The sequence below is a fragment of the Apus apus genome, chromosome 4 (assembly GCF_020740795.1).
Source record: "Apus apus isolate bApuApu2 chromosome 4, bApuApu2.pri.cur, whole genome shotgun sequence".
In the NCBI taxonomy this organism is placed as follows: Eukaryota; Metazoa; Chordata; class Aves; order Apodiformes; family Apodidae; genus Apus; species Apus apus.
Window position 1 is genome coordinate 21,308,108 of NC_067285.1, and position 25,736 is coordinate 21,333,843.

General features: G+C 39.8%; 1 protein-coding gene across 12 annotated transcripts in view; it reads right to left on the bottom strand.

Moving 5' to 3' along the window:
• Positions 1–3,854: 3,854 nt before the first annotated feature.
• Positions 3,855–25,736, bottom strand: part of USP54 (ubiquitin specific peptidase 54) — a 98,045-nt gene continuing 76,163 nt past the window's right edge. For 5 of the 12 annotated variants that reach the window (XM_051617452.1, XM_051617453.1, XM_051617455.1 and 2 more), the window contains 12 exons: positions 23,822–23,953; positions 23,172–23,552; positions 21,413–21,674; positions 20,432–20,571; positions 19,100–19,273; positions 15,937–16,056; positions 14,596–14,788; positions 10,926–12,379; positions 8,888–9,006; positions 7,633–7,773; positions 6,014–6,200; positions 3,855–5,278 (listed from right to left, as the gene is read on the bottom strand). In XM_051617452.1, the coding sequence (XP_051473412.1) occupies positions 4,623–5,278; positions 6,014–6,200; positions 7,633–7,773; positions 8,888–9,006; positions 10,926–12,379; positions 14,596–14,788; positions 15,937–16,056; positions 19,100–19,273; positions 20,432–20,571; positions 21,413–21,674; positions 23,172–23,552; positions 23,822–23,953 (3,959 nt within the window). In that variant the 3' untranslated portion in view covers positions 3,855–4,622. Of the gene's footprint in view, positions 5,279–6,013; positions 6,201–7,632; positions 7,774–8,887; positions 9,007–10,925; positions 12,380–14,595; positions 14,789–15,936; positions 16,057–19,099; positions 19,274–20,431; positions 20,572–21,412; positions 21,675–23,171; positions 23,553–23,821; positions 23,954–25,736 lie in introns of those variants that run through there. The other 7 variants (XM_051617456.1, XM_051617457.1, XM_051617458.1 and 4 more) reach the window with 7 other exon arrangements.

Consider the following 25,736-nt stretch of genomic DNA (forward strand, 5'->3'; position numbering starts at 1 on the left):
TTAATATGCTTTAAGCTACCTCAGACAATCTTAAAATAGTTGGATTTTTTAATATTTTTTTTTTTTATTAACAAGAGTTCTATGCTTGGAACTTCCTCAAGTGACAGTCACATAACAATTAACTGGTATAAATTTTGAAAAAAAATCTGCAATGACAGACAGCCCTAGACTGCCATCAAGATCACTTTGCCTGAGTAGTAAAAAAGACTAAAATTTAACAATATGGAATGATTCTTAGATTTATTACTAAAGTGCAGCTTGGCTGTACTCATTTTCCTCATGTATTAATGTTTAAAATTTTTTGTTTACTGATATATACACACTTAAAGCTTCTCAAGCCTATGATTCACTGGTTAATCACCTGGGACTGGGCCATCCCAAACTCAAGATAACCCTCCTTCAATAAACTTAATGTAAGTTAGTTTACAAATTACACTTGAACTTATTATTCTTGAGTATATTCAGTGCTTACGCACTCAAGAATGAATGCTAAAGCAATTCTATTGATGCCAATAAACAAGGTTTTGTCAGTTGAACTAATCCATTTTCATCTACTTCCCCCAATATCCTAGCAAAACATACTCAGTGTTCTGAAGTGTTGTATAGCTGGTCTTAGTTGTTATTTTTCCATTAGCCAAAGGAAAAACATTTCCAAGTTATACTTTTTTGGTTTAAAAAGATTTAAAAAAAATATTTCAATGAATGAGAAGAGTGAGGCAGATAGAAAATTATTTCAGGAGTAGCATGACAGGATAATAAAATTATCTAGCGTGCTTTTTCTAAAGCAGTTTCTGAAACTTTAAAGGCAACTTTAAAGGTAAAACTGATAGAAGTTGTAGAAGAACTAGCATAAAAGGAGCATTACAGGTATCTAACTAGGCATGAGAAGGTTAGAGGCTACGCAGTGACATCATACTGGAGGCAGCAAGCACAGATGAATGAAAGTGTCATACTTTTGCTTTTTGCCACCCATAGTGAAGAAAAGGACACAGCACAGTAGTGACTCCAGAACATCTAACTTAAGCAAGGTATTTGTCAAGCCCAAGCACATTTTTATCTTTGCCCCAGCTGGCGTAGACACTAACTTAACCTAGACTGTTTGCCCAACATCTGTTTATACATACAGCAGTGGTATGTAAGTGTTTCTGCTCAGTTTTGCTTACCATGGCATGAACATTATTAAAGATTCCTACAAAGAACACTGCTTGCTCTTTACATCAGCCAGTCTTTCCTCTTCAAAAGCTTCAGTGGCAGACTGGTGCTGAGGACCCCCTTGGTCCAGGAATCTATCCTTTGAAAGAAGGAAAGAAAATTCAATCTTGCATGTTCTTTGGAAAGACAGACACATTTAAGTGAGATGTAATGCACAAATTTTCTTTCATTGTGTCTTTTTCATCTATCTGCCTGTTCCTTCCTATTCCAATCCACTCTTTTGCTCATCTTTTCCTTCTCTTCTCCCCACACACCTACCCTGGCCCTCTCCCCACATGACATTAAATGCAAAACAAGTGTGACTGCCAGTTATCTGGGATCCTGCCTACACTGTACACATCCTACCCAGTTCAACCATCACTGGTAAGCCAATTTCAGCAATCTTAGCAATCACAGAAAATATCAGTAAGATAGCTCCTTCACTTTTCCCAAATCACCAGCATTTTAATGTGGATGCAGCAGCCTTTGTCTAGGAAGGACTAGGCACTTACCTTGCACTTTTCTAGCTCACTTCTCTAAAGCAGAGTGCATTCTGGTTGACTCATTAGTGATGTACACTCCAGCACACACTCCATTTGAAGAAATTTGCTCCTCAGCAGGTCTGAGTATGATTTCCATAAACAGTGTGCACAAACTCCATTGCCTTCAAGAAACAGAACTGCACTAGGTAGTTCCTTTTCCATATACAGAATTATTACATTTACACAAAATTGCTACTGCTAGAACACCAAGTTACTTTTCCTTTTACTATTGCTCTTTTTGCCCCCTACACAGCCAGGTCTAAACATATTACAAACACAATGAGAGATGGTACCTTTCTAGGGTGTAAATAGCCAATAAGCATCAAAGAGCCTTGCAACTAAGCAGTTAGTGAAATGAATTACAAGGTACATATTAATTTACAAACCTCATTAAGACTTGCAGAAACAAGCTACAGATGAAGTAAAGGTATTTTGCCAGCTTCAAATTTTCTCCAATGTTTAATTTATTGCTGAAACTACTTCAGTTAGCTTCTATTCTTAGATACTAACATACTGCTTGGTATGGAGATATTTCAGAGGTCATGTCCCAACTTTTCCTTTTCAGGCCTCTGGTTGAATTAATTTAATAGTAAGTAACTGATATACAGAGGACATTTGTAAATCTGTTTTGAAACCTGAGAGATAGAACTATGATGATGAATAAAAACAACAGCTTCCTTTTTAAAGAAAAACTGAATGCCACCAATTATTAGATCGAGTTGTATCAATTCACAGTTATTTTCCAGAGCTTTATGTAAGTGTACTTCCTCCTTCCTGGTAGCTAGGATTAAAATAAAACAATAAAAAATTAATCTAAGCATGCACATTTTCTTTATTCAAAAATGTTTCATATTCTTGAAGAGATGACATTGTACTTTATTCTGGCAGATTATTTTTTTATATAATGGAGTTCAAGACTACTTAAGCCTCACTCTGAAATCTGAATTTCTTAGAGCTGTAGTCAAGAAAAGCATCAAATACTTATCAATGTCCTCATTTGCATTCTGTAGCTATTGTAACTTTCTCCAGCTGCTGCAGGTAACAAAAAGCTGAAAACAAACAGGCTGATTCTGCCCAGATTCTCTTTACTCCAGTAGCATCTTTCTACCAATGAGAGGGAGAAAGAACTGCAACAGGAATGTTTCTGTCCAAATATCCACTTCTGCACTGCAGTAATTTCCCCAAATTGTAATTTCTATGGCTAGAAAATTAGCAGTTGGCTATGGCATGTTCACGTGCAGCCAGAGAGAGGAACAACTTCTTATCTGTTGGGAAACCTTAAATAACACTCCATTGTTTTACATGTAGAACACCAGTAAAATGAGTACTGTTGAACGTTTCACATTATTGAACTGGCAAATCCATTATGTGAAAAAGTCAAAAGTTGGTAGGTTTTTTTTTGAATGGAGAGGTGGAAGAAGAGTGTGCTTTGCTCTGGTCACGAGAGCTAGTGGGGGCAGTTAACTACAAAGTGTGCAACATAATCCCAAATGTAAAACACCATTTAGCGTGATGTAGTTAGATGAGACTCTAACAATAACAGACAAAATAGCAATTATTTAGAAACGAGAAAACAAGAAATTACACTTACTAAAATGAATGAGACTCAATCTCAACCTAAACAGCAAGAACAGATGAAAATCCACCAAGCACTGAGGTGCAAAACATGAAATTAAAAGACCCTCAGCTACAGCGAGAGCAGGTTACCAAGCAGTGCCATGCACTAGAGGGCAGCCTACACATTTCACTGGCTGTAGAACCACCACAGCTGCAACCCCACTCAATGTCAGCATGGAATAACCCTCCACGTTTTTAAACTACTCATAACCACCACACCTGAAAGCATATGCAAGAGCAGGAGTGCAACTCATTAAAATGACACGTCTGACTACACCAGTAATTTCTAATTAGTTTTTTGGATAAGCATCCTATTTGCATATACTACCAACCTGCACACATTCTGTAGTTTTGCCTCCAACATGGAAGTCTCAAAATGCTTTTCAAAGGACATTACTGGCCATTACTGTTAGTGCCTAAGAACATTAATCAGCAGTTTCAGGCCAACTGCTGAGTAAAGCCAAATTAGCAAAGAAAGTTCATACACAGACAAGTAAATGGAACTATTTTCATATATTTATTTGAAAAATACTTACAAAAGCAAGTATGTTTGACACTAAAATAGTTAAACTTATTCTGAGTTTACATTGGTGTAATTAAGCGTGCAGCATTAACAGTCTTTTCTGTTTGAAGCATTGTTAGTTTGCCTTAAGGAAGTGGAGAAAATTCTTGTTTACAAATGAACAGTTGTCTCCCTGCCACTTCCTCAGCAGCAGCTAAAGCTGTGATCTCAGGCAGAGATCTCAGCACAATGAAAACTGGGTTTTGCGTTACTAACTGCCGGCCTACCAAGTGCATATTTACTGGAACCTGGAAGGTGGATCAGTTTTTTTCCCCTAGGAAGGAACAGGAGAGAGGAAGGAGAGGAAAACAAAAGGATTGCTTTTTAATGTGAAGAATTAATCAAAGCTACATTTCATGAAAAACAGTCCTTAAAAACATCCTTGTGGCCATCTTCCTTCAAAACACGCACATACTTCTGAACTTACCCGTAAACCAATGCCCCTGGAGCACACCATTCCTATACCACTTTTTTGCTGGGAGAGGCCAGGACTAGAATAGCCAAGATTACCCCTCCAGACAGCAGTTCAGTAGTGTCAGAAATGAAATACAGTGCAATTAGTTTCCACATACTGTATAGCTACATTTTAAAACAAGACTGGCACAGAGACTGCCTGAAAGAGTTTGCTGTCTCCATGTAATCCATGCTCTGGCAACAGCTATAGTCTGTTCACAGGGCGGTTTATGAGGGCACGTGGAGTGGATGGGATCTCACCAGCCATTATTTCGCATGGTGCCAGCAGCTGCTGCTCGAGCCAGCATATTCCTGTGTGCCTCGGAAGCAGAAGAAAAAGTCCCATCCATCGCGTGAATTGGCAGCATTCGCCTTCTGCCAGGCTGAGGGGTGTAGCTGTTCTGTCGCCAGTCGTCTTCTGGGGGCATATCAACTCTCCTTGGACCCGGGGCCTTAACGCAAGAAGGGGGCACAGGACAACCTTGAGAGGCACCGGGATCCCAAGAAGGCTCATGTGGTATTCTTAAAGTGCTGTAGTCTGTGCTGGCTGGTAGCCTGCAACCTATGCCATAAGATTCATGCATTTGATGTTGCAAAGACTGCTGGAGGAAGCCTTCCTGCAAACTCTTGCCTGGCTGGCCAGCACGTTTCCCCCAGAGCATTGTTCGTTTATCTGGTAACGTGGCTGTTTGCCTGGCAGCGTAGCTCATGTTCAGCCAACGGCCAGAAACACTTGATGCTCCACCTCCTAAACGTGGATTATCAAGAGGCTTTTGCCCCTGGGAGAGGGTGCCTTTGGGTGCACAAGGGAGACTCCCATAGCTCAGTGCCACACCTGGGAAGTCTTCACCTTGCAAAGCTTCACCCCTGTCAGGCACAACCAGAAGTTTCTGGATGGTGTTCTTCTGGTCTCCTGGGAATAATAAATAAATAAATAAATAAATAAATAAACAAATGTGTTTCCTTAGTTATATTTTTTATTTAATCCTCTCAGAACTTTCAGCTGTGGCCAAAAGGTGACAGAAGAAAAATTAAACAACATCCAGTTACTGGTTGATGTTCAACTAAATTAAAGCTAGCTGTACCCTTTCTAGCATTCACTTTCCTCACTGCATTTCTTCCTTATCCTACCACAGCTGCTTTCACAGACTTCAGATTTCTTTAATAGCCCTTTTGTTACCAAATAGGAGGAGCCTAACAAAGTAATTCAAGACTGGTAGATCAAACTGGTTTTGATGGCTGTTACAGGGAAAATAACTCTAATGCAGGAACTGGTTATTTCTACTGGCACATTTACATGTCTGATTTACTGGAATGAGCAGCCTGTGGATAGTACTCTAATGCATGACATGTGGTGGGGCTCCCTGCTACTTTTACACTACAGAATACAGAATACACTACTCATAAAAATATATTAATTTATATAAAGTCATCATAAGGTTTCCATAAAGATTATTCTCTTTTTCTTATGTTCACTTAGCACAGAATCACAGAACAACTCTAAAGGGCAGAGAAGGTGATTCATCCTTCCAGGTCTCTGGAGGAATGCAGACAGATGGTGAAAAATCATTATGAAAAACAAGATCTGAAGAGCTGTATTTCAGCAATATTTCTGATCACAAAGGAGGATGAAAAGTCCTGTGATTACCTGATGGGTTACGTGCCTTGCCCATCATGATGGGCATCAGTACATCATGGGGTAGGTGCTGCACCTGGTTTGGATTGTGCTGGGGATCAAAGGAAAACACAGGAGGATCATGGGGGGAAGGAAGGGAAGTGGAGCTGGAAGAACGGTGGTTGGTGTCCACTGGCATTTTCCTCATATTTGGTGCTTCCTTTTATAAAATGAGAAGGCAGAAGAAAAGAACATAAAATGATGAGTAAACAAAGAGTTGGGTTGAATCAAGCAAAGATGGTGTTGACCAAGGAAAGGGATTAGTCACCAGAACAAAAGAATGCATCTATATGTGAAAAAGAAACACAAATAAAAACTGCATCAATGCAGTAAGACTCTTACAGCACTGGTGGGTTACTTAGTAGGATCATGTGAGTGGAAATATACCAAGGAGAAAAAGCCAAAACAAACACAACCACACATGGGAGGTTTGGTTCACAAACTGAATCCACAGAGCAATGACAGGCCAGTCAGCAGTGGAACTGCCATGCTACACAAGCCATGAAATTAAAAGGGTATTCCTGATCCTTCTTATTTTCTAGCAGGCTTTACTGAAACCTCTGATTCCAGACTATGACCATATTTTTCCATTGCAGCTGGAGTACTTGCCAGTGCTGTACCTCTTCCCTCTATTAGGAAGTACCTACCCCAAAGCAGGGATGGCTGAATAGCACAATAACAAACCATCACAGACTTCAGCCCAGTGGATAACTTGAGTGGTGACAGCCATACTATCAGCTGCTTCTGCTGTGGGGATATAAGCCTTCAGCAGAGAGAAGGGTCTTGGACAGCCAGAGGTTTTTAATTGCTTCTGCCAGCACTTCAAAGTATGCATTAAAGCCCTCAACTAAAGCAGGCTGAGAAGCAAACATTCAGAAGTTGATGTATTCTTAGTTTATTGTCCACAGCAGAAAAACAGAATCCGACCAACCGGTCTAAACAACTGATTTTGCAACTGAGACTCTTCTACTCCTATTAAGCAGTTGGTTTCAAATCAAAACTTAATCACAGTTCACAATAAATTCAATTCAAGCTGAACTTTCATGTAAGTTTCCTGACTGGGAGTTTTAATATGCACCTAAATTTACTTAAGAGATATAACATGGGAAAAATCAATCTCCCTCTTTTTAGTTGCTTTCTGTATGTGACTGGCTGCATGCTATGCACCAAGTCTTGAATTGCCTCCTCTTTATGCTTACTTTTACTCTCTAAAAATGCTACTTGCTGAATATACCCACAAAAAAGCAGTAACTTTCACATGATTAGTGGGATCTTTTTAAAATTCCAGGTGTATTAAAAGCTTTCTTGAAAATAATCTAAGTCAACTGAAAAAAATGTTTATACTGGATGTCTTTGAATACTGACATTAGCTCACGTGCTTACCAGCTCCAGCAGGTACTACTCTGCAATGATTCCTGAAGGTGGCTTTATTAATTAAAGCTCATTCTTCTTCCAAAAAGAGAAAATTCAAAATGACAAGCTTTCATCATGGCTTATTATTCTTGCTTGTTAACTACTAAATGCAGACAGAGAAAACAGCATCCTTACACACAATGATGGCTCTTTGGAAAGCTGCACATCATTCTACTTACAAAACTGTGAGAAGAGACCAAGGTCTCTTCTCTATTTGAGATGACTGTCCCACTGAGACTGCGAGCAATACGACGGAAATTCTCTGCACTGTACATTTCCTCCTCTTCTGGTTCCCTGCTATGTTCTCTGGTATATGTGACCTGCAGATAGTATCACACATTTCAGAAAAGGCTCACCATAGTATCAATTTCGTTTAATAGCTATCAGGAAGAGATCAATGTAAATCTAACACACTGTACTTCAATGAAACTCCCATGACCTTTTCTTTTTTGAAATCCTTCATTCAGATACTACCTTGAGAACTTAAATGGGTCTGTTTGGATCTGGTGATTGAAAATATTATTCCTTATAAGCTTGATTTCTTTAGTAAATATACACTGATTTATTTGTCTAAGGGAGATTCATTCTTTTACAAATATCTAGACCCAGGACAAAGTCCTTGCTGGGACAAATCTACCTAGAGGACTGACTGCTGCTACAGGCATCACTGCCCTGTAGAAATAAACATGGCTGCAGCTCAGAACCATCCTATGATAAAGTACTACAGTCTTCTCATAACCAAAAAGCCCGTAGGATTATTTGAGGAGTGCTGGAAGCTTGTTAATCTTATGCTAGCAAGCAAAATGTTTGTTCCTTCTCTCTTCTCCTCTTTTCTAAATAAACAAGAATATTTAAGCTCCCTTTAATGAGTATGGAGTTACTATAGGAAATGTTGTTTCCCCTTGAAAATATCTATATATTTTCATGTACAGGCACTGATATGTAACTGCCAGTTATTCAAACAGTTTCTCCCCAGCAAAAAAAGAAAAAGCATCTTCTCCCACTCTGAGGTGACCAACTACCAACTGTAGCAGATACTGAATTATCCCCCCCTTTAAAATATGTAGTGACATAAAGGAAAAAAAGTCTGTGCCTCTGCAAGTGGCAACATCAAGAAGCAGTTACCATAAGTTGTGATTTCAGGCAGCTCACGTCAATATGTTCAAAAAGACTAGATCTTAAGTTTTCAGGGATATGTTCCTCAAAGTCAGAATTGAGATAATTTGATTGCATAAAAACTGCATGTAGTATCAGTTACTCATTTTTTAGCTAATTCATCCTGAGCTAGACTGCACTTAAAATTCTCTCTAACATAAGTATTCATGACCTCAGTAACTTTTCCATAACATATTCCACTTCTCCCATTGTAAATTATTTTATTTGCACAGGCCAAGCCCTTCCCCCTCTAGCACATCCTAAGTAACAAGATGTCACCTTGGAGACAGAAGAGACAGTGGATCCACACAGACTGCGCTCGATCTCTGCTGTTGGGGTTTTCGAGAGGCCCATGCCAGCTGTAGCATGTGGTTTCCTCACATCCAGAATCACAGAGACTGAGAAGGAAAATGCTACAGTTAAATTCAAAGCTTGACTGCATGTTATGGCACATTTTTTACTATCTTAGGTCTGACTCCAGCAAAGACAGAGAGACAGACTATATACACAGAACAAGAAGTCAAAGATCCTTTGAACATGAATACATAAGCTAGCTCCCAACTTTTCATGGGGAGACAGTCTGTCAGGACACTCACATGCCTGCTTCACTTGCCCTTTTTCCAGGCTTCTGGGGAGCAGTTAATTGAATTATTTAAGACTTAGCTGCACACCAACACTCATTTGCAACAGATATGGGATATTTTAGGGGGGCTAAAGGGACAGAAAAATCAGCTATCAAAAGCAACTTACCTAAAGTTACATGAGATAAACCAGATTCATCAGCTTTAATTGAATTAATAGGTGCTAGAAGTGAGAAAGAGCTGTCCTAGACCTACTCAGGTGATTTTCATCCAGTTCATCACAGTAGATGCACTGGTTCCAACTATTTGTTTTTATACCGAATTTGTAGAACTTCAGAAGAAACATCTGAAAGTCACAGCAAACCAGAAGTAAAGATGTGAGCAACCTGATCTACTGAGAGGTGTCCCTACCCATGCAGGAGGTTTGGAACTAGATGATCTTTAAGGTCCCTTCCAACTCAAGCCATTCTATGATTCTGTGATCTCAAACACAAACATCACTTTAGAAGAATATCCATGTCTCATATAAAATAGGCAATGGGTGTTAGCATAAGAAACAGGACATTTTATGGCTGAACTCCAAAGTTCCAGCTAATACTACAGATTTATCCTGTTAGATTTCCAGAAAGAGCTTCCAAAATCAGTAAGCTAAGCAGAAGCACGTAAGATCTGATTAAATAAGCCCATGCAAGAGAGCATCTGCAAGGTTGAGAGATCAGATCTTGCCTAACTCTGAAAGAAAACCAAAAGGACAACACATGGAAAATAGCCACCTTCAGATGTGTCACCTGGTCTGCCAGTAGACTGCAAGACAAGAAAGTTTCATAGAAAACCTGTTCAAAGACAGGCTTGATTTGTCAGTAATGATGAAGGCTCCACCTCCATGGGTGCAGGGCATCGGAAAACCTGTCTTGTGTATTTATTGCAATATCTATTCATCTATCTCACTTTGGTTCTTATCAAGTTTTAGGCTGTGTTGTATTTAACCAGAAAACTGGTAGCTCTAATGCTCTGATATGGATTATAAATAAATTTGCTTTACTTGTACTAAGTAAGAATCAAGGTTGACCTATCTCAGGCAGGAGATGAGATCAGCTTAAGTGAAACCAGACTACTATCATCAGACTCTAATCGAGTGTCTCCAGCAACAGGATCTGTTGGCTCCAGCTAATCCACAACGTCTCAAGGATCTTAATGCAGATTGTGTACCCCTAGTGCTGTTTTAACAAGTAATTTTCCACAACTTATAGCAAAACACAAGTTCAACTCTCATAGATGTGGAAACACTTTTAGAAGTTATCCTCCTCAACCAGGTACAGACCAAATTCTCAAAGACAATACAATCAGTTAAAATTCACAAATGTGGAGAACATAAACTTCAGGCACAGAAACAGTTTAATCAAATCCAGAGGTGATGCAGGACTTTAAAAGAGCAAATTTCAGCAGCCTGACCCAAAAAGCTAGCTCCCTATTTAAAAACAGGATCAGTAATTCCATGTCACTCTTAATGCTCTTTTTGCCACGATCAACAGCTACTCTGCAGCCTGCCCAGGCAGTGCTATCACACTGCTTCTCTACATATATAGTTAGAAAGTTTTCAGAATCCATAACCTGAATCCTTCTGCATCTCTGCACAAATTCATTCTCATTTAACTAAATCAACTGAAAAACATACCTTCACCTATATTGGAGCCCATAGGCAGGTCAACCAAGAAAAACAGCTGCATCATTCTTACCTGATTGGTCAAATGGATACCTAGCACTGTCTTGTCTTCCCAAGAAAGGCCTAGTGGCCTGAGATGCCTGCAGACTAGTCTGATAGAGGGATTCCAGTTCTGAGAGCTCCTGTTCTGTGTCTTGATTCCACTGTGGATGCAGATGTACTGGGATCCTGCTCAAGTCATCTCCAACTGCTCTCTGATCAGAAAGGGGTGGACTCCTCCCAGGCACAGGAAGCCATTCAGTATTCTTTTTAGCCTTCTGAGAACTGTAATACCTAGTAACATTATCCACCCAACAGTCCACAGGCATAGAGGCAACCATGCTACTAGTAGCTCCATCATCCACCTGTTTCATTCCGCCATCACGACAGTGCCTTTCCAGGTAGGGTGCAGGATCAGCTATATTCTGTCCACCTCTTCTACACAGCTCTTCACCATGAGAACAAACACTCTTAGAAGCAACATGTTGAGCACTAAAACCCTCCAAAGAAACTACCCCATCCCTAATATTCACAGTTGAGTGCAACGTTTCAGAAGACTGGTTTTTGTTCTCTTGGTTTTGATGGATTACCTGTCTGTAACCAGAGGATGAAGAGTTGAAAGATTTTTGTGTTAATTTTGGAGACTTCTCATCCTGACACACTGCAGCAATCCAGCCTTTTTCATGAGTACCTTTTCTCTGGGAGACTGCATGCATTTTCTGAAACTGCTCTGCCAAGGAGCGAACATGTCCCTTTGTACTAAAAGCCTCAGATTTGCAACCTTCTGCTGTGCCATATTCATCCTGTGAGGCTAGTAAAATCTCCTGGCTGTTTTCTCTGGAGTACTTATTTGTTTTCTGCAAAGGATCCAAGGAGCACTGCTGTGTAGGGGATGAAGTTGCAGGGGTCACTGCATGATAGGTCCCTAAATGATCAATGCTGGGTTGCACCGGAGAGCTTGCAAGTTTGGAACAAGGACTGTGCTGGCTGTCCTTTTCAGAAGATGCTGGTTGTGGTGGATGTGGACAGGGAAACAGTGTAGGCAAAGACCCAGAGTTTACTGTGTTAGTCTTGGATTTATACTGAGGTGTGAGAATAGGAGTTACGTTATGAACCTCTTCTAACTTGCTGCTACTGCAACATTCCCTATAGTCTTTTGGCCCTGTGGCTGCAGTGTCAGCAAATTCCACACTATGGTGGGCATCACTGTCAGTTCTTGCAGACCTGTCTGCCAACCCTTGCCTATAGGAAAAAGAGGGAACTTGGTCATGGAAATCAGCAGAAGCAGACCGGAAGTTTGGAGAGATCCTGTTGGGTGGATTGCTTTCAGAAGGGGGCAAGGAGGAAGACTCTGGATATAATGATGAGTGCAATTCATGGCAGGAAGCAGGTGGGTGGAAGAAAGAACTGGACCCAAATTCCACTTCTTTGTTGGGTTCCAGTGGTACCTCCTGGCTCAGCAGTACTTGGAGCGGGCCAGTCTGTTCACTAAAACACACAGAAGGGTAAATGATTAGCAGCAGTCATTGCTTAAGCTTATTCCTAGGATACAGAACTTGCACTAGGTGACATAGACCTCAACACGCTTTTCTTTGCTAACTGTATTCTGATGTTTTTGCATTAATTCAGTAGATACATACATGTTAGTCTTTTGCTTCTAACCCTATTTTCATACTAAAACTGATCTAGTGGATCTGTTTCATATTTTTAAGGGTATTTTGCTACAGTTAGGCTCTATATAAAGTATTCTTCTATAGCACCCTAAGCACATTAACCAGCAGACTGAGCATGTGGGTAAGGATAACTGTAAAAATAGTAACACCAGCATTTTTATAAATTAAAACAACTGTTTTAACATTTTAGACATTAACATTTTAGATATTTTTGAAAATACTTTGGATAGATTCATGATCTGAACTCGACCTGACAATATTTCCGTAAGGTCTCCTCTCTCCAGGCCACTTAATGAAGAATGACTTGACAGATGGGAGGAATGGGTTGAAATTTCTCTCATCTTTGTATTCTGATCTTTGAGATATTTTTTCAACACATTAAATAAAGTTCAAGCTAAATATTTAACTATTATTTTGTAATAATTTGTATTCTAAGCATATGTCTAAAAAATACTTTGTATCCTTTTATGTACTGATGCAAGACAATTGTATCTTTGGGTTATACATGTCCTTGGCATTTTTCTGCATTTAGTTACCATTTTAATATGCAGACAGAAAAAACAGTACCAAGTCCACGTGCCTGCAAGAACATGACAGGCTACAAACAGCTCCAACAGAGAACTTAAGGAAACGGTAACATCATTGCTTTGTTTTCTCCCTGAGGTACCTAGAGTGAAAGCTATGATGAAGAGCTAGATAATGTGTGTAGCAGAATGATCTTGTCTGTGAGTAATGGCAAACTTTGTGCTGTCTACAACATTACTTATATCAAAGCAAGAGTACAGAACTCTGGCTATGAAGAGATTCTTTTCATTGGCTGCAATATGAATATTTGGTTGGATATAACTTTTTTGCAGAAGTAATGTCATTTTCACAGAGCAACAGTGAGAAGATTCAGTGTTAATAAAACTAGTTTTAAAAGTTCCTTTTTTTCATTTTCTCAGAATCTGCCAAAATGCTTAATTGTGACTCTGCACTTCTCCTGTAAAAGAGAGTATAATGGACCACTGATTGACAAAAAGATCAGCCCTCGTTACGTATAATTCAGCTACTCCAGGAAAAGAAAAGAACATTATGAACTATAGCCTGACAGGTGTGCAAATTAACTGAGTTTTAGTATATAGCTGTATGTGGCACTTCAGAAAAAGGAAAAGAAAAAGGATTCTCATCTGGGATTTCATCTAAGCTTCTAATAATACAACAAGTAAGAAAGAGGAGAGGGAAGAAAAGTAACAGTTCAAGAAACAGCCTGGAAATTGGACATGGATGATCTAGTGCTAGGAGGAAATGGCATGGGAAGAAAGACGGATTAAGCTGCATGCTAAAGTGGGTAGGAAGAAAGGATCAGTTACAGCAGAGAGTTAATTATGCTATAGTTAAAGTCAGTATGAAAGAAAGAATCATGAAGAGACACTGAAGTGGCTGCTAAGCCAGGCTACAGGATGCTGGGGAGCACAGAAAGTAAATGAAGAATGATAATAGGGACTGTTCAAAGTGACAGGATCAGGATCCAAGAGTTGTACCAGTGCACCACTAGAGAAGTGGACTAGAAAGATCAGTGTATTTGACACACGTGTCAAACTACACAGCACTAAAACACACTGGTTGCTGTTCCCAACACAAAAGCAATTACAGCAAGATTTTTTCTGTAATACATTCCTTCACTGACTTAGTCCTGAAACTGCTTCTGATTATAAACAGCTGCACACCCCCTTTCTACCAGGTCATTGTCTATTGTATTCTTTCCCTTGATGCATAAAAGATTAATGCTGCCAGGCACTGACTGCTACGATTCTCTGTCACAGATCACAATTCAAACACATACACATTGCACTATTCTACAAAGACTAGGAGGGGTAAAAGGTGTAGTTGACCATCTTACAGGTTTTAACCTAAAGAAGAAAGGAATAGGGAGTAACACTGTAGGGTTTGGACTATCTAGGGGAATATATATAGTTGGCTATTTCCTTCCAGACTGCACTGCTAACAGATGCAGCTCAGATCTGGGTCTAGGTGATATACTTGGACTACCTTGTAGACTGGGCCATGGTGCCGCCCTGTGGTGGGTGGCAGGTTGGCGGCGGCAGCGGCTGCGATGGCTGTTGGTGCTGCATGCGATCCTGGAGGCTCCGGGCTTTTCGGATACTGATTTGCAGCTTCTTATCGACTATGGCTCTGCTGTGAGTGCTAGCGCTGGCATCATGCATGGCAAGTCTTAGTTTAGCTAAAATGCAAAAGAAAACATAGCAGAAAACAAACAGAAAAAAAGAATAAAATTGAAAAGGAAAAAAAGAAAAAAGATGCAGCAAGAACATAAAACATGGACCATGCAAATACTGCCACAAAGGAGTTCACAAGGATGCTACTGTTTCCAATAATGCACATTCAGCTTAGCAAGGTGTCCAAACATGTTAACTGAAACTAAACCAAAAATAAAGTAAAAAAAAGTTATCCATGTTTTAGCCCAACTTCTCATCCCTTTCACACAGGCTCTTTCTTTCTAACCCTACCACATTGATGCTTCATTCCATCATCTACCCTTCTCCTGTATCCTCCACACCTGGGACTCCCTTTGTGTGAAGGAATACCCAGCGGGGATCTGAGATTCCTTGCTGGAATGGAAGCTAACAGAGCTACCACAACAGCTGTATGCTGTGCCCCTTATTCTGCAGTCCAGAAGAGCCAATTTCTAAATGCAAAAATACACAAGAGCTAACCTCTCTGTCTGCAGCCATTCTACACAGACAGAGGGAAACACAGGTGCAACAGCCAGCCATAATGGAAAAAGACTGAAAATGAAATGAAATTACACAGCACACATTCTCAAAAGTCACAATGCATTTAAGCACTTCAATGTCCTAAGGTGCTTTTCTTCATGAAAGTCAAGTACAGCATAGCTCATTTCTGTTAATTCAGAGGACTCACGTGTAGGCTACAATTTTTCCTCCTATGCTACACCCTCCATGAGAAACAGGGAAGCTTCATGCCCTTTGTAATTCGGCATGAGGATGGGGAAGAGCTGTTAATTGAGGACGAGTGGCAGGGGAAGTTACCAACTAGGTGCTTGCTGAAACACACCATTTAGCACCAAAAAGGGCACATCAGCACCCCAATACTGTTGCTGCCATAGCACTGGAGAGAACAACAAAAATAGATGCAAACATGAACAAAGAGAGATGATGAGGAATAGAACTAAACCCCCCAAAAGGGAATGCTTGTAAAAACGAAAGACACTGTCCCTGCATTTCCCTACAGACCAGCTGGCTCCTCATATGACTACCTGACCATTCACCGTGCTTTGGTGTTCAGACTGTTCTACTGTATTAGCAAACTGTCAAAAGCGCAATAGCTCAGGCGGTTAGAGTTACTTACATATCGCTTCGTTACAGAGTGACAAAGCTGCAGCACAATCCCCCTTCTGCTCCTGATTCAGTGACTCTTCAAAGATTGAGTCTGCCTCTTGCATCGACTTCTCAAAGCCATCACTCCTCCCTGCAATGGGCAGCAGCCTTCATTTTGTTTTCATTCATTGCAGAACCCTCACCCTCATTCCATTCATGATTGCCAAATTCTTCCACATACAGACTGGTGGAGGCTGCACATACCCCCGACCACACTACCTAACCTCGCCTAAGCAGAAGTATAACTTGAGCACCCCAATATGCTTGATATCCATACAGTAAAATAAAGTGAACCAGATTTTTCCCCCTCAAATTTAGTTTTCTTGAGAGAGTTATGCTGACTTATTATTTTATTTTCAGCAGTCTAAATCAGTACAAAAGATGGCACAGACATACCACAGAGTCAGTTCAAATTACTTCTGTCAAGCAGGAATTAATTTAAGTATAGAATTAAATTTAAACCAAAATATATCCAAGAAATATAGCAGGTCAGGGCTTCCCTTGTACATTAAGTCCCCTGCCAAAAATAATGTCTCATCTTCAGATATCCAATTACTTCCACACAAAATAGAAAAAACCTGAAATAACAGATGTCTGGGGAACAAAACTGAGACTTTAGTGTGAGTGTAAAAGCCTTTATGAAATACATCTTCAAACATGTTCAATGCATACATTAAACCGCTGAAAGAGACACATGGAATATGAAAACCCAATGGCCTTGCAGCTTTAGGAGGAAAAACACAGGTGTAAGAAGATGACAAGAAAGGGGAAATTATCACCAATTCTTTTTGCAACAATTTAGGTAACAGTGTTGGAGAAAAAAAAAAAAGGATAAATCATCCTTGGACAAGAAAGAGAAGGATGAAACATGGTGTCCTGGAATCAGAACATCCAATTATGGGAGGAGGAAATGTCCAAACAATCTGGCATCACCTATTAGGTGCTTTGTAAGTGATGCATTAAAATGTACACATTGAAATGAGGCAGGGGAAAACAGGAAATAAAACTTGACTTTTGGGTTTGTTTAGGGGGAGTGTGGGAGGTGTTTAATGGAATGTCTCTCTCTGGTAAAGAACACGAGTATCTTTATGAGCCAACAATAGATTATGTTTTCCCAACTTGTGTAACATCTCCTATATGCTACAGTGTGACATGCTCCCCAACACCCTTGTGTACAAATGCAAAACAAATTCTCTTACACCATAAACCCAAAAGAACTCATACGAAAAGCAAGTACTGCAGAGAGAAGTGAGAGTTGTTACAGCAGTGAGCTAATCAAGCAGCACATTCAGTTTCAAAATAGAGGCTACTGAGGCTTGTAATCAAGGCCAGTATACTAAAGTTAGTTTTCTTTGCATGCATGTAGCAGTTTACTTGAGGGGAAAATGAATCACAAGTGTTCGGGAGTTCTGCGTACAAGCAAGCCTTCCAGGCAGTCAGGCAGTCTGTTAATGTTAAGCTATTACATCTCTGACTGGAGTGGGGAAAGACTTAAAAGGAAAAACAGAAACTTTCCCAGATCTCAAGTCAATGCCTGTAAACTCCTCAAACATGCTACAGAAGTCTTTTTTTACTAAGTATTATTCTAGTTTACTTTAACAAGGAAAATCTAAGCAATTTCTGCTTAGGCCAGTTAATATAACAAGAGATCAAAGAGGAATAATGTTTTAGAAAATACGCTATTTTCTTTCAGGCAGGAGAAGCAGAGAATACAATATCATTGAGATCAACAATAGAGGTTTACTTTTCAATTTTTACATCACTGGCATTTATGTTACAAAAGTAAATACTAATAAAAAAAACATATCCACCTACTCTGGTACATCAGAATTTTTCACCTGGTTACTGGCAGGTCACAGCAAGACTGTAAAGGATAACTAAGCAGCTCGCTGATGGTCAGAAAAATAATAAAAAAAAATTGTGCAGTCAAACATTCTCAGAGATTATATTTTTCAGCTGTCATTGGCACAGTGACATTCTGGCTGCTGAGCAGCTGGCATAGCTGTAGGCTGCAGAGCACTGGCTGTACCGTGCCCAGAGCTGGCATCGCTGTGGGGTGCCCCTCTCCCTCTCTGTCCTGTAGCAGTAAGGCAGCACCTCAACTCTTAGCTGCAACAGGTTTGAGCAAGCAGCATAGGGGTGCCAGGAGGCTTGGCAACAAAGAAGGCCACAGTGGGTTTGCCCCAATCATGCATGAATTCATGGGAGCAGAGCCCAGGCATTCACTACAGCTTCCTTGGCTCTTCTGCTGACCCACCAACAACCCCCCAGTTAAATGATCTACACCTGGCTTCAGGCTTCACTCTCAACTGGGTCAATATACTTCATCCCACCTTCTTTCTGACTCCCCTTATTGGCTGATGGAGATTTAGGGCTAAAAGGAAGGCACTACATGCGAATCCTGTCATCAAGTTCCCCCTGCTGCAGCTCCATCCAATTAAACCTTTCGCTGCCATCCCCTGCCAGAAACACGAGGAGTCATGGAAAAGACAAACTTAGCATTTGTTTTTTTTCATTTTCTTTTTTTCAATTATTTTCCCTTTAAAAAAAAAAAAGTAAACTATACTCAGCTCAGCTTTTCAGTTAAGATCCAGCTCAAATCTGCCACAGTACTTGCTGCCATGCCTGTGGTGTGGCCGCTCAACTGGGCAAGGAGAAAAAGTAGAAAGTACAAGTGCAGGAACAAGCAGAATTGCTTAGGAAAGTGATGCTACCAGAAACAATCAGAAACAAAACAACGGCCTAAATGAACACCCTATGCTGTGGATGGTCCAGACGTGTCTGACAGGTACAAACAGACCTGCACGTTCCAAGATGTTAGTTGAAGCCTTTTAACTGAAGAGATCAATACTAGTAATGGTGCATATCACCATAAAAATGGAAAGGTGCAAATATATTAAAAACACCCCTGAATTACCTTTTTGTCTCATTTTAGAAAGAATTTGGTTAAAATACCAAACACTTTCTTTTTGCATCCTACAGGTTTGAAATTGATGGTCTTACAGTAACTGAAGGTACAAAATTGTAATGAAGGATGACAGAGAGAGAGAGAGATTGACAATAGGAAATTAAGTTCAAAGGTTCAAAAAACTTCAGCACTACAACTGTGCAAAATACACTACACTCAAAGTTACCCTGATTCTGCAGTTCATCGAGATCCATGAACCTGCTGGGACGGGGATTAAAGCCCATTGCTGCCTCCATTTCCTTTTCTCTTTTTCTGCGTAGTTCTTGTTCATGGGCTCTTCTTGCCACTTCTTCTTGCAACTCATCCAGCTCACTCTTTAAGGGGGCAAACATCTCCCCACCTTGCAAAAAAAACAAACAAAACACCAAAAACCACAACCAAAAAGACAAACAAACAAAAAACCCAGAAACTTTTTTTATATCTCCTAAAATCTCTTTTTTTAAGAGATTTTGAAATCTCTTGAAGGACAAAGAAATATTAATGGAGAATACAAATAATATTAGAAAATAACAGTGACCAAACAAAGACCACAGAATTTCAGACCACAAATTTTGTTTTCCTAAATATTACTTTTAAAACCCTGCCCAAGTAATTTGGTTTCCAGTTGCCTTTGCTGTGTCAGTGACTGGCAGAAATGCTGCAGTATTGCTTCAAGCTCCCCTGCAGCACAGCCCATCCCTGCATTCACTGACCCAAGAAAGAGGAAACACACAGAATCATTGGAAGAAATAACCCTAAGCTGATGCTGAAGTCTTCAGGCTTCTTACTGTGCCTGTAATTTGTAAATAATGCTATGTCAAATTAGCTAGATCACTAGGTTTTGTAAGGAAAATGGATTCCAAATGAGACGCTTTTCATCTAACTGCATAAGCAGATGAAAGTGAGAGGAAAATAAAGCATATCAATATCCTCATCAACACAGCAGAAATCAATCCGTTGTCATTTTTACTTCAACTGTAGTCACTTGTATTCAAAAAGTGCCTCCCCTCCTCACTTCCCCAGACATTCTTGGGAATAAGGTATTTGCTCAGAGCAATACATAATCAGAATGCAGATGTGCAGGAAAGTTCAGCCTTAGCCCAAACAACTTTTAAATATCCTAATTTCTGACAATTTTGAGTTCTGTATAGCATTGTGAGCCTGTTTTCAGGACTGGTAAATCTTACTAAGTTATTATGAATTATGCTTGGGAAGGTATTTTCCACCAAATGCAGAATACTGAGTTACGGAAAAAAACCAGGAAAAATAGCTTTACTTTATCAGTTAAGTCAATACTCAAAAAAGATACCAGAGCAACATGATTAAATGAATATTCCAACAAAGTTTTTTGCAACCCCCACCAGAAATTTTTTTAGTTATATACTCTAAAACCATGTTATGGTTCTCAGTGTTTCTTCTCCTCGTAAATTCACTGTGAATATAAACATCCAGAAAGTAAAGAAAAACTCCAATAAAATATACCTTGCAAAACCATAGCTACCAAGGATGTGAATCTTACCATTTCCAATGGTGTGTGGGCTCTTGGCCCAACTCCCAGTTGATGAAGTAGACTCTACTTCCAAGATGCTGCTACTGTGAGACTTTGGAATGTTACGCCAGGCAGGAATTAATCCACCTGCTCGCTTCATATGAACATCCCTTCAAGAAGAGAGTAATTTATTTTATAATTTTACTAATCTCTCCAAGATACATTTCTATTTTTTTTTTAATCATCACATAAATATTTACTTGTATTTAAAAAAAAAAATCTACCATAAGAGAATATTGGTAGAGATAGGCAAAGAGAAAGTTAACAAGGAGGAGGACAATAATTCTATTCTCCTCAAGAGTATGCAATTCATATTAAAACCATGTCTGACAGCTGTTCTGAACAGATTCTTACAGCTGAAAAATCTATTATTCTGGCCATAAATGCTCTCAGTTTGTGATTGCCTGAAGCTTCCTAAGTGTCCTGGTTTGAGCCAGGATAAAGCCAAGAAGAGAAACACATTGTGCTGCCTATTTATTTTTGCCTATAAATATTGCAAGTGTCTTGAAAGACTTCAATGAATCTCTCAAACTGAAAATGTCAAAGATTTCTGTACAAGACTATTGTCTTCTCATTTTGTAGAAGGCTCTTGTCAAGCAGTTGTTCAAATGAAACAAAAAAGTCAATGAGCTGTTTGAAGGACAAGCACAAAGTTAGTATTTTGGGTGAATTTTTAAATCATAGGCAAAGGATATAACTATTTTAGATGCATCATTTTAGTCAACACTTCTTACTCAACTGAAGCCCATTTGTTTTTCTTCTCACTAGCAGTGAGCTATCAATGTACTGACAAGAAAAGGAATCAAACTCACCCAGATAGCTCTTTCCTTCCTATTTCTCCCCTGCCCCAATAAATCTGTACTACAAATTAGGAGAGCCATTTTGCATTTTTTAAACAATTATCTACACCACTATGTAACTAAAAAAGAAAGAAAGAAAGACTTCAATCACTTCAAGAATAAGTCTGTTGAAATCCACCTGTGGGTGCTTGAGCTTTCAGACAAAGGCATGTCCAGACTAACTGGGCTGTTGCTGTTGCGTTCACTGCTCTCGTAGCCAGACTCCATCCGCTGGATCAGATGAGGATGTTGATCCACCATTTGATGCTGGCTGCCCCGGCCTAGCACACCACGCTTGTACCTGACATTTGACTGGCTTGATCTTGTTTCTTGAACAGCATGTTCTTTCACCTCATTCTGAATTAGCTCTTTACCTGTCAAGTGAAAAGAACGTAGCTTGGTAGAAGATCCAAGCTTCAATAGCAGCAAATCATCTGTTAGCTTCTCAACCATGCTTAAAACACAAGCGCTGCCTTTAATTTAGTATAAAACTAGCAATATCAAGCAGAAAAAACCCCACCCCAATACTTCTACAGCATTCCTAGTAATTTTAACCAATAACTTATTCAACACATTTATTTTTTAACCTCTCCCCTTTAGTATAACTTATCATACTCCTCTCCAGGTCACAATCAAGTCTGGAAAGAAATTCCCTTCCTCCCCATAAAAATTTGTGTTTGTACTAAATCATTTTACATTATACCCAACTGTATTTCCAGCTTACATTTGTTGTTGTGCTCTCTCATATCTATTTTAGGCCCTGCACATTTTACGTTGTTTATTTTGCCATTTATCATTTGCTGAGACTTATATAACATTAGTTCACAGAGGACAGGAAAACTTTATACTTTTTAAAAATTATTCTTAATCGATTTCACTGCGTCTTCCCACTTGCTTTGCTTTCTCCTTTGCTTCCTTCCCTGGAGCTGTGTTTTCTTCTCCCTTCACCTTCCCCATACATATTTCTTTGTGCTTCCCAGTTCTTTACAACCTTTAGCTCCTTCTAGTATCATCTGTCCATCCCTCTCTCCAGGCCCCCAAGTTTCTGCAACAGCACTGTCACTAATCACAACTACACTACCAGTCACACAAATCTCCTCCTCCTCATCCACACACTGTCCTTCAAGCACTCTTGAGATGGAAGTGCAGCAGCTACAGCATAACAGAATAAATAGCAGTAACTTGTAAACATCTGTTCTCAACACCATCTACAGTTTCAGGAATACCCTCCTATTGATAGAGAGCAAAGTAACTGTTTTATTCATTTGCAGACTGAGGAAGAGGAACTGGGGGCTGTGGCAGGGGCAACAAAATACCCATAGTTGTTTCACAACAGATTTTATTACCTTCAAAACCAGAAAAGCTGAGAACAGTGTCCCTCTGTAGAAGGTGCATAGCTGCTGTGGTATAAAATGGTCCCGGATAAATCATCACTGCCTGCCAGGCTCTCATCCTCACAGGAACTCAGCACTTTTACATTAGGCACTTGCTGCACCATAGTCTGAGCCCATCATGCAAAAATACCAGGATGAGCCAGAGAAAAAAAAAAAAAGTACCAATACAAACAGCCCTCCCAAGGGATGAACTTCCAGGTACTTAGCAGTCTAGCTCTGTGTCCATTTAAGCAGCACAGATGGTAATGTTTCCCTTATTATTTCCTTGTATGCGAAAGTTAGTACACAGAAAGCAAAGAGAAGTCTCGTACATGCAACATGAATACCCACACAGAAGCCAGCTTTCAAGGCTACAACTCACCACTGACCTAAATGCCATGTTCAAAATTTCATTCTATTTTCCTTAACCAAAACTGGATAGTGAAGTATTACAAATTCCATATATTCTAAAATAAATCTTTCTTCTTAAACACTTACCTGCTTCTTCAGAGAAAGGGCTAAGCTGAGTGTATCCACAATGTTTCCTCTTGTCTTTACTGAAGATGCTGTCTATATTCAGAGACTCTCTTTTGGGTCTCCAGGTTGGCCGGTACCTGCTAGATGAACTGGATTTAGACTCGCTACTGGTACTCTCCACTTCCCAGTCTCGAGAGTGTGCAGACAGGCTTTTGGAGGGTCGTGTTTCTGCCTGATCCACACTGCTCCCTCCTTGAGGGGAATTCTGGATGGTCTGAGAAATCTGCTGTGGTCTACTGTGGATCATATTGCTCACTGTCTCTTTAAATTCCCTCAGCCTGCTGGTGCTGCTGGATGGTTTGGAGGCAGTTCTGGGGGCTTGTTTCTCCTTCAATGTTTCTCCTGTAGTTTAGAAAGACAACAAAATCCACAAAAATAACTTCAGATTAAACTAGCAGCCTTACTTGCACAGCATCTTCATGAAGACTTTGAAAAGTAAAAGACAAAACTAAAAAAAGCCCCAACCAACACCCCCTCAACAAACAAACAAACAAACAGCAAAAACAGGACAAAACACAAAGATGTAGGAAGCATGAAGAGAACTATGTGTACACACTGAAGATCTTAAAAACATGCAGAAAGAGGTATTGATATCTGAAATAAAGTAAAACCTTCACTATGGTATCCTGATGACTGAGCCTCATCTCCTTTTCGCCGAGACCGGCTAGAACTCCTCTTGCGGTCTGCCAGCGAGCTCTTTTTGGAAACATGCCTCTGATTGCACTCACTGTCAGTCAGGTGCCCTGGAAGGACAGAAGAACACAGTAGAGATTACAAGAGTCTTTGGACAGAGTGTTCTGTGCACCAAGAGCAGCAGGGCTCTTCTGCTCCTTAGGAGCTGCAGATGCTCCAATGCTAACTGGCAGGTTTGGATAAGTTTGTGTATGCAAAAGTTTTTGGTTTTGTCTTGAGGAATGGAGGGTGTTCCATTTTTAAGGCCATAAAAGAGCAATACACTCCCTCCAAGGTCTCTGGTTAATGAGAGCTGATCCACAGGGAGAGAAAAAAGTTGATTCTGCCTTGTTTTCTAATAAGGACACAACTTTCTTGCTGTCTGAATACTTTTTCAGTTTTAACAGCCCTAAACTCAAAACTTGAGGACAGTTAGCTTGACATCACTCTGTTGAATGAAGACTCAAACACATTAATAAGTTACCATGTAAAAGGAAATTAACGCACATCATCAGCTACTCTGCACTAACTGTCCATCTGTGCTCCCTTCGCCTGTAGCAAATACCAAGTAATCTGAGTTAGCTTAGTCTACAGTGAAGGAGCCTCAGTTGTCTCACAAGGCCTAAGCCAGCTAATTCACATCTGCCACAGGCTACGGGCATAAACACAAACCATCAACACAGACCAGCTGACACATGACAATGTTTCCTTACTACAGCTCATGTGTCTTGAGTGCTAATATTCTCTTCTGCACACCATTTATTCCCCATTTCCTCACATCAAATTAAGAGTACTCGACATCACAAGTTTTCTGTATTGCCTCTCCTTTATTTTATGGTTCTCGCACATTCACAGTCCTAAACCTGCAAGCATAAACACACACATGGCTTTACTCATGTGAGTAGTCCCAAGCAGAGATGCAGGATAAGTATGGAATTTATAAATAAGCTACAAAGATTTTTCTCTAGCCTTTATATCACAAGCTTTCTCCTTGCATAGGACAATAGAAAAGGAAAAATCCCTACTACCCAAGAGGTGATCCACCAGGCTACATAGCCTTCCCACTTCTCTAGAAATTAACATTAAAATCAACAACATTTAAAGCAGATTTTACTCAAAATTGTGCCTTCAACTTCGGACAAAGTAGTTAACTTCAGGCACGATTGCTAACAAAGATACTAAAATAAATGAGTGGGAAAAAGTCCAAAAAACAAAAAGGAAACTAAACAAGAATCCATTTCTATTCATTTGCAAAATGGAGTGATTTTGTAGACAAATTCTTGAGAAACAAGCAGTAAAAGAGCAATGTTGACAGTTAAAACAGATGTTACTCAGCATTTAAGTGACTGAGCATGAGTCAGTACTCTGGGATTTTTTCTTCCTTCACAGCAAAAGCTGTCACACATCTTTTAGGGACTGAAGGAACAGTATTATCTTCTATCTTGAGGGGAGCCACTACAAGGTATGAGGTGCTTATGTCTCACTTCAGAGTGTACAGCTTCTCTAGTTACACATTTTTTCCCCCCCAAAGTTCTTTCACTCTGGTAAGGACTGCTTGGTTAGTATCCTTCAAATACTGTAAGAAACTATTCAAATACAGAGACTATTTAAGATACTTTAGTGCTATTGGAGCAGGCTTAGGGTCTACATACACAGACTAATTGGAGCCTAACGTAGCCTTGTAGAATGAAGGCTGCTAGGTTTGCATAAATATTTTCTCCTCTGTTTATAAATTGCAAATTTTGTCCTACTGTCACTGGACATTTAATAGACATGGAGGAGATTACAAGAACCAAAAGTCTGCAGGACACAGGCTTTGCTGTCATTATTTGTACCCTCTGGAACACAGACTAA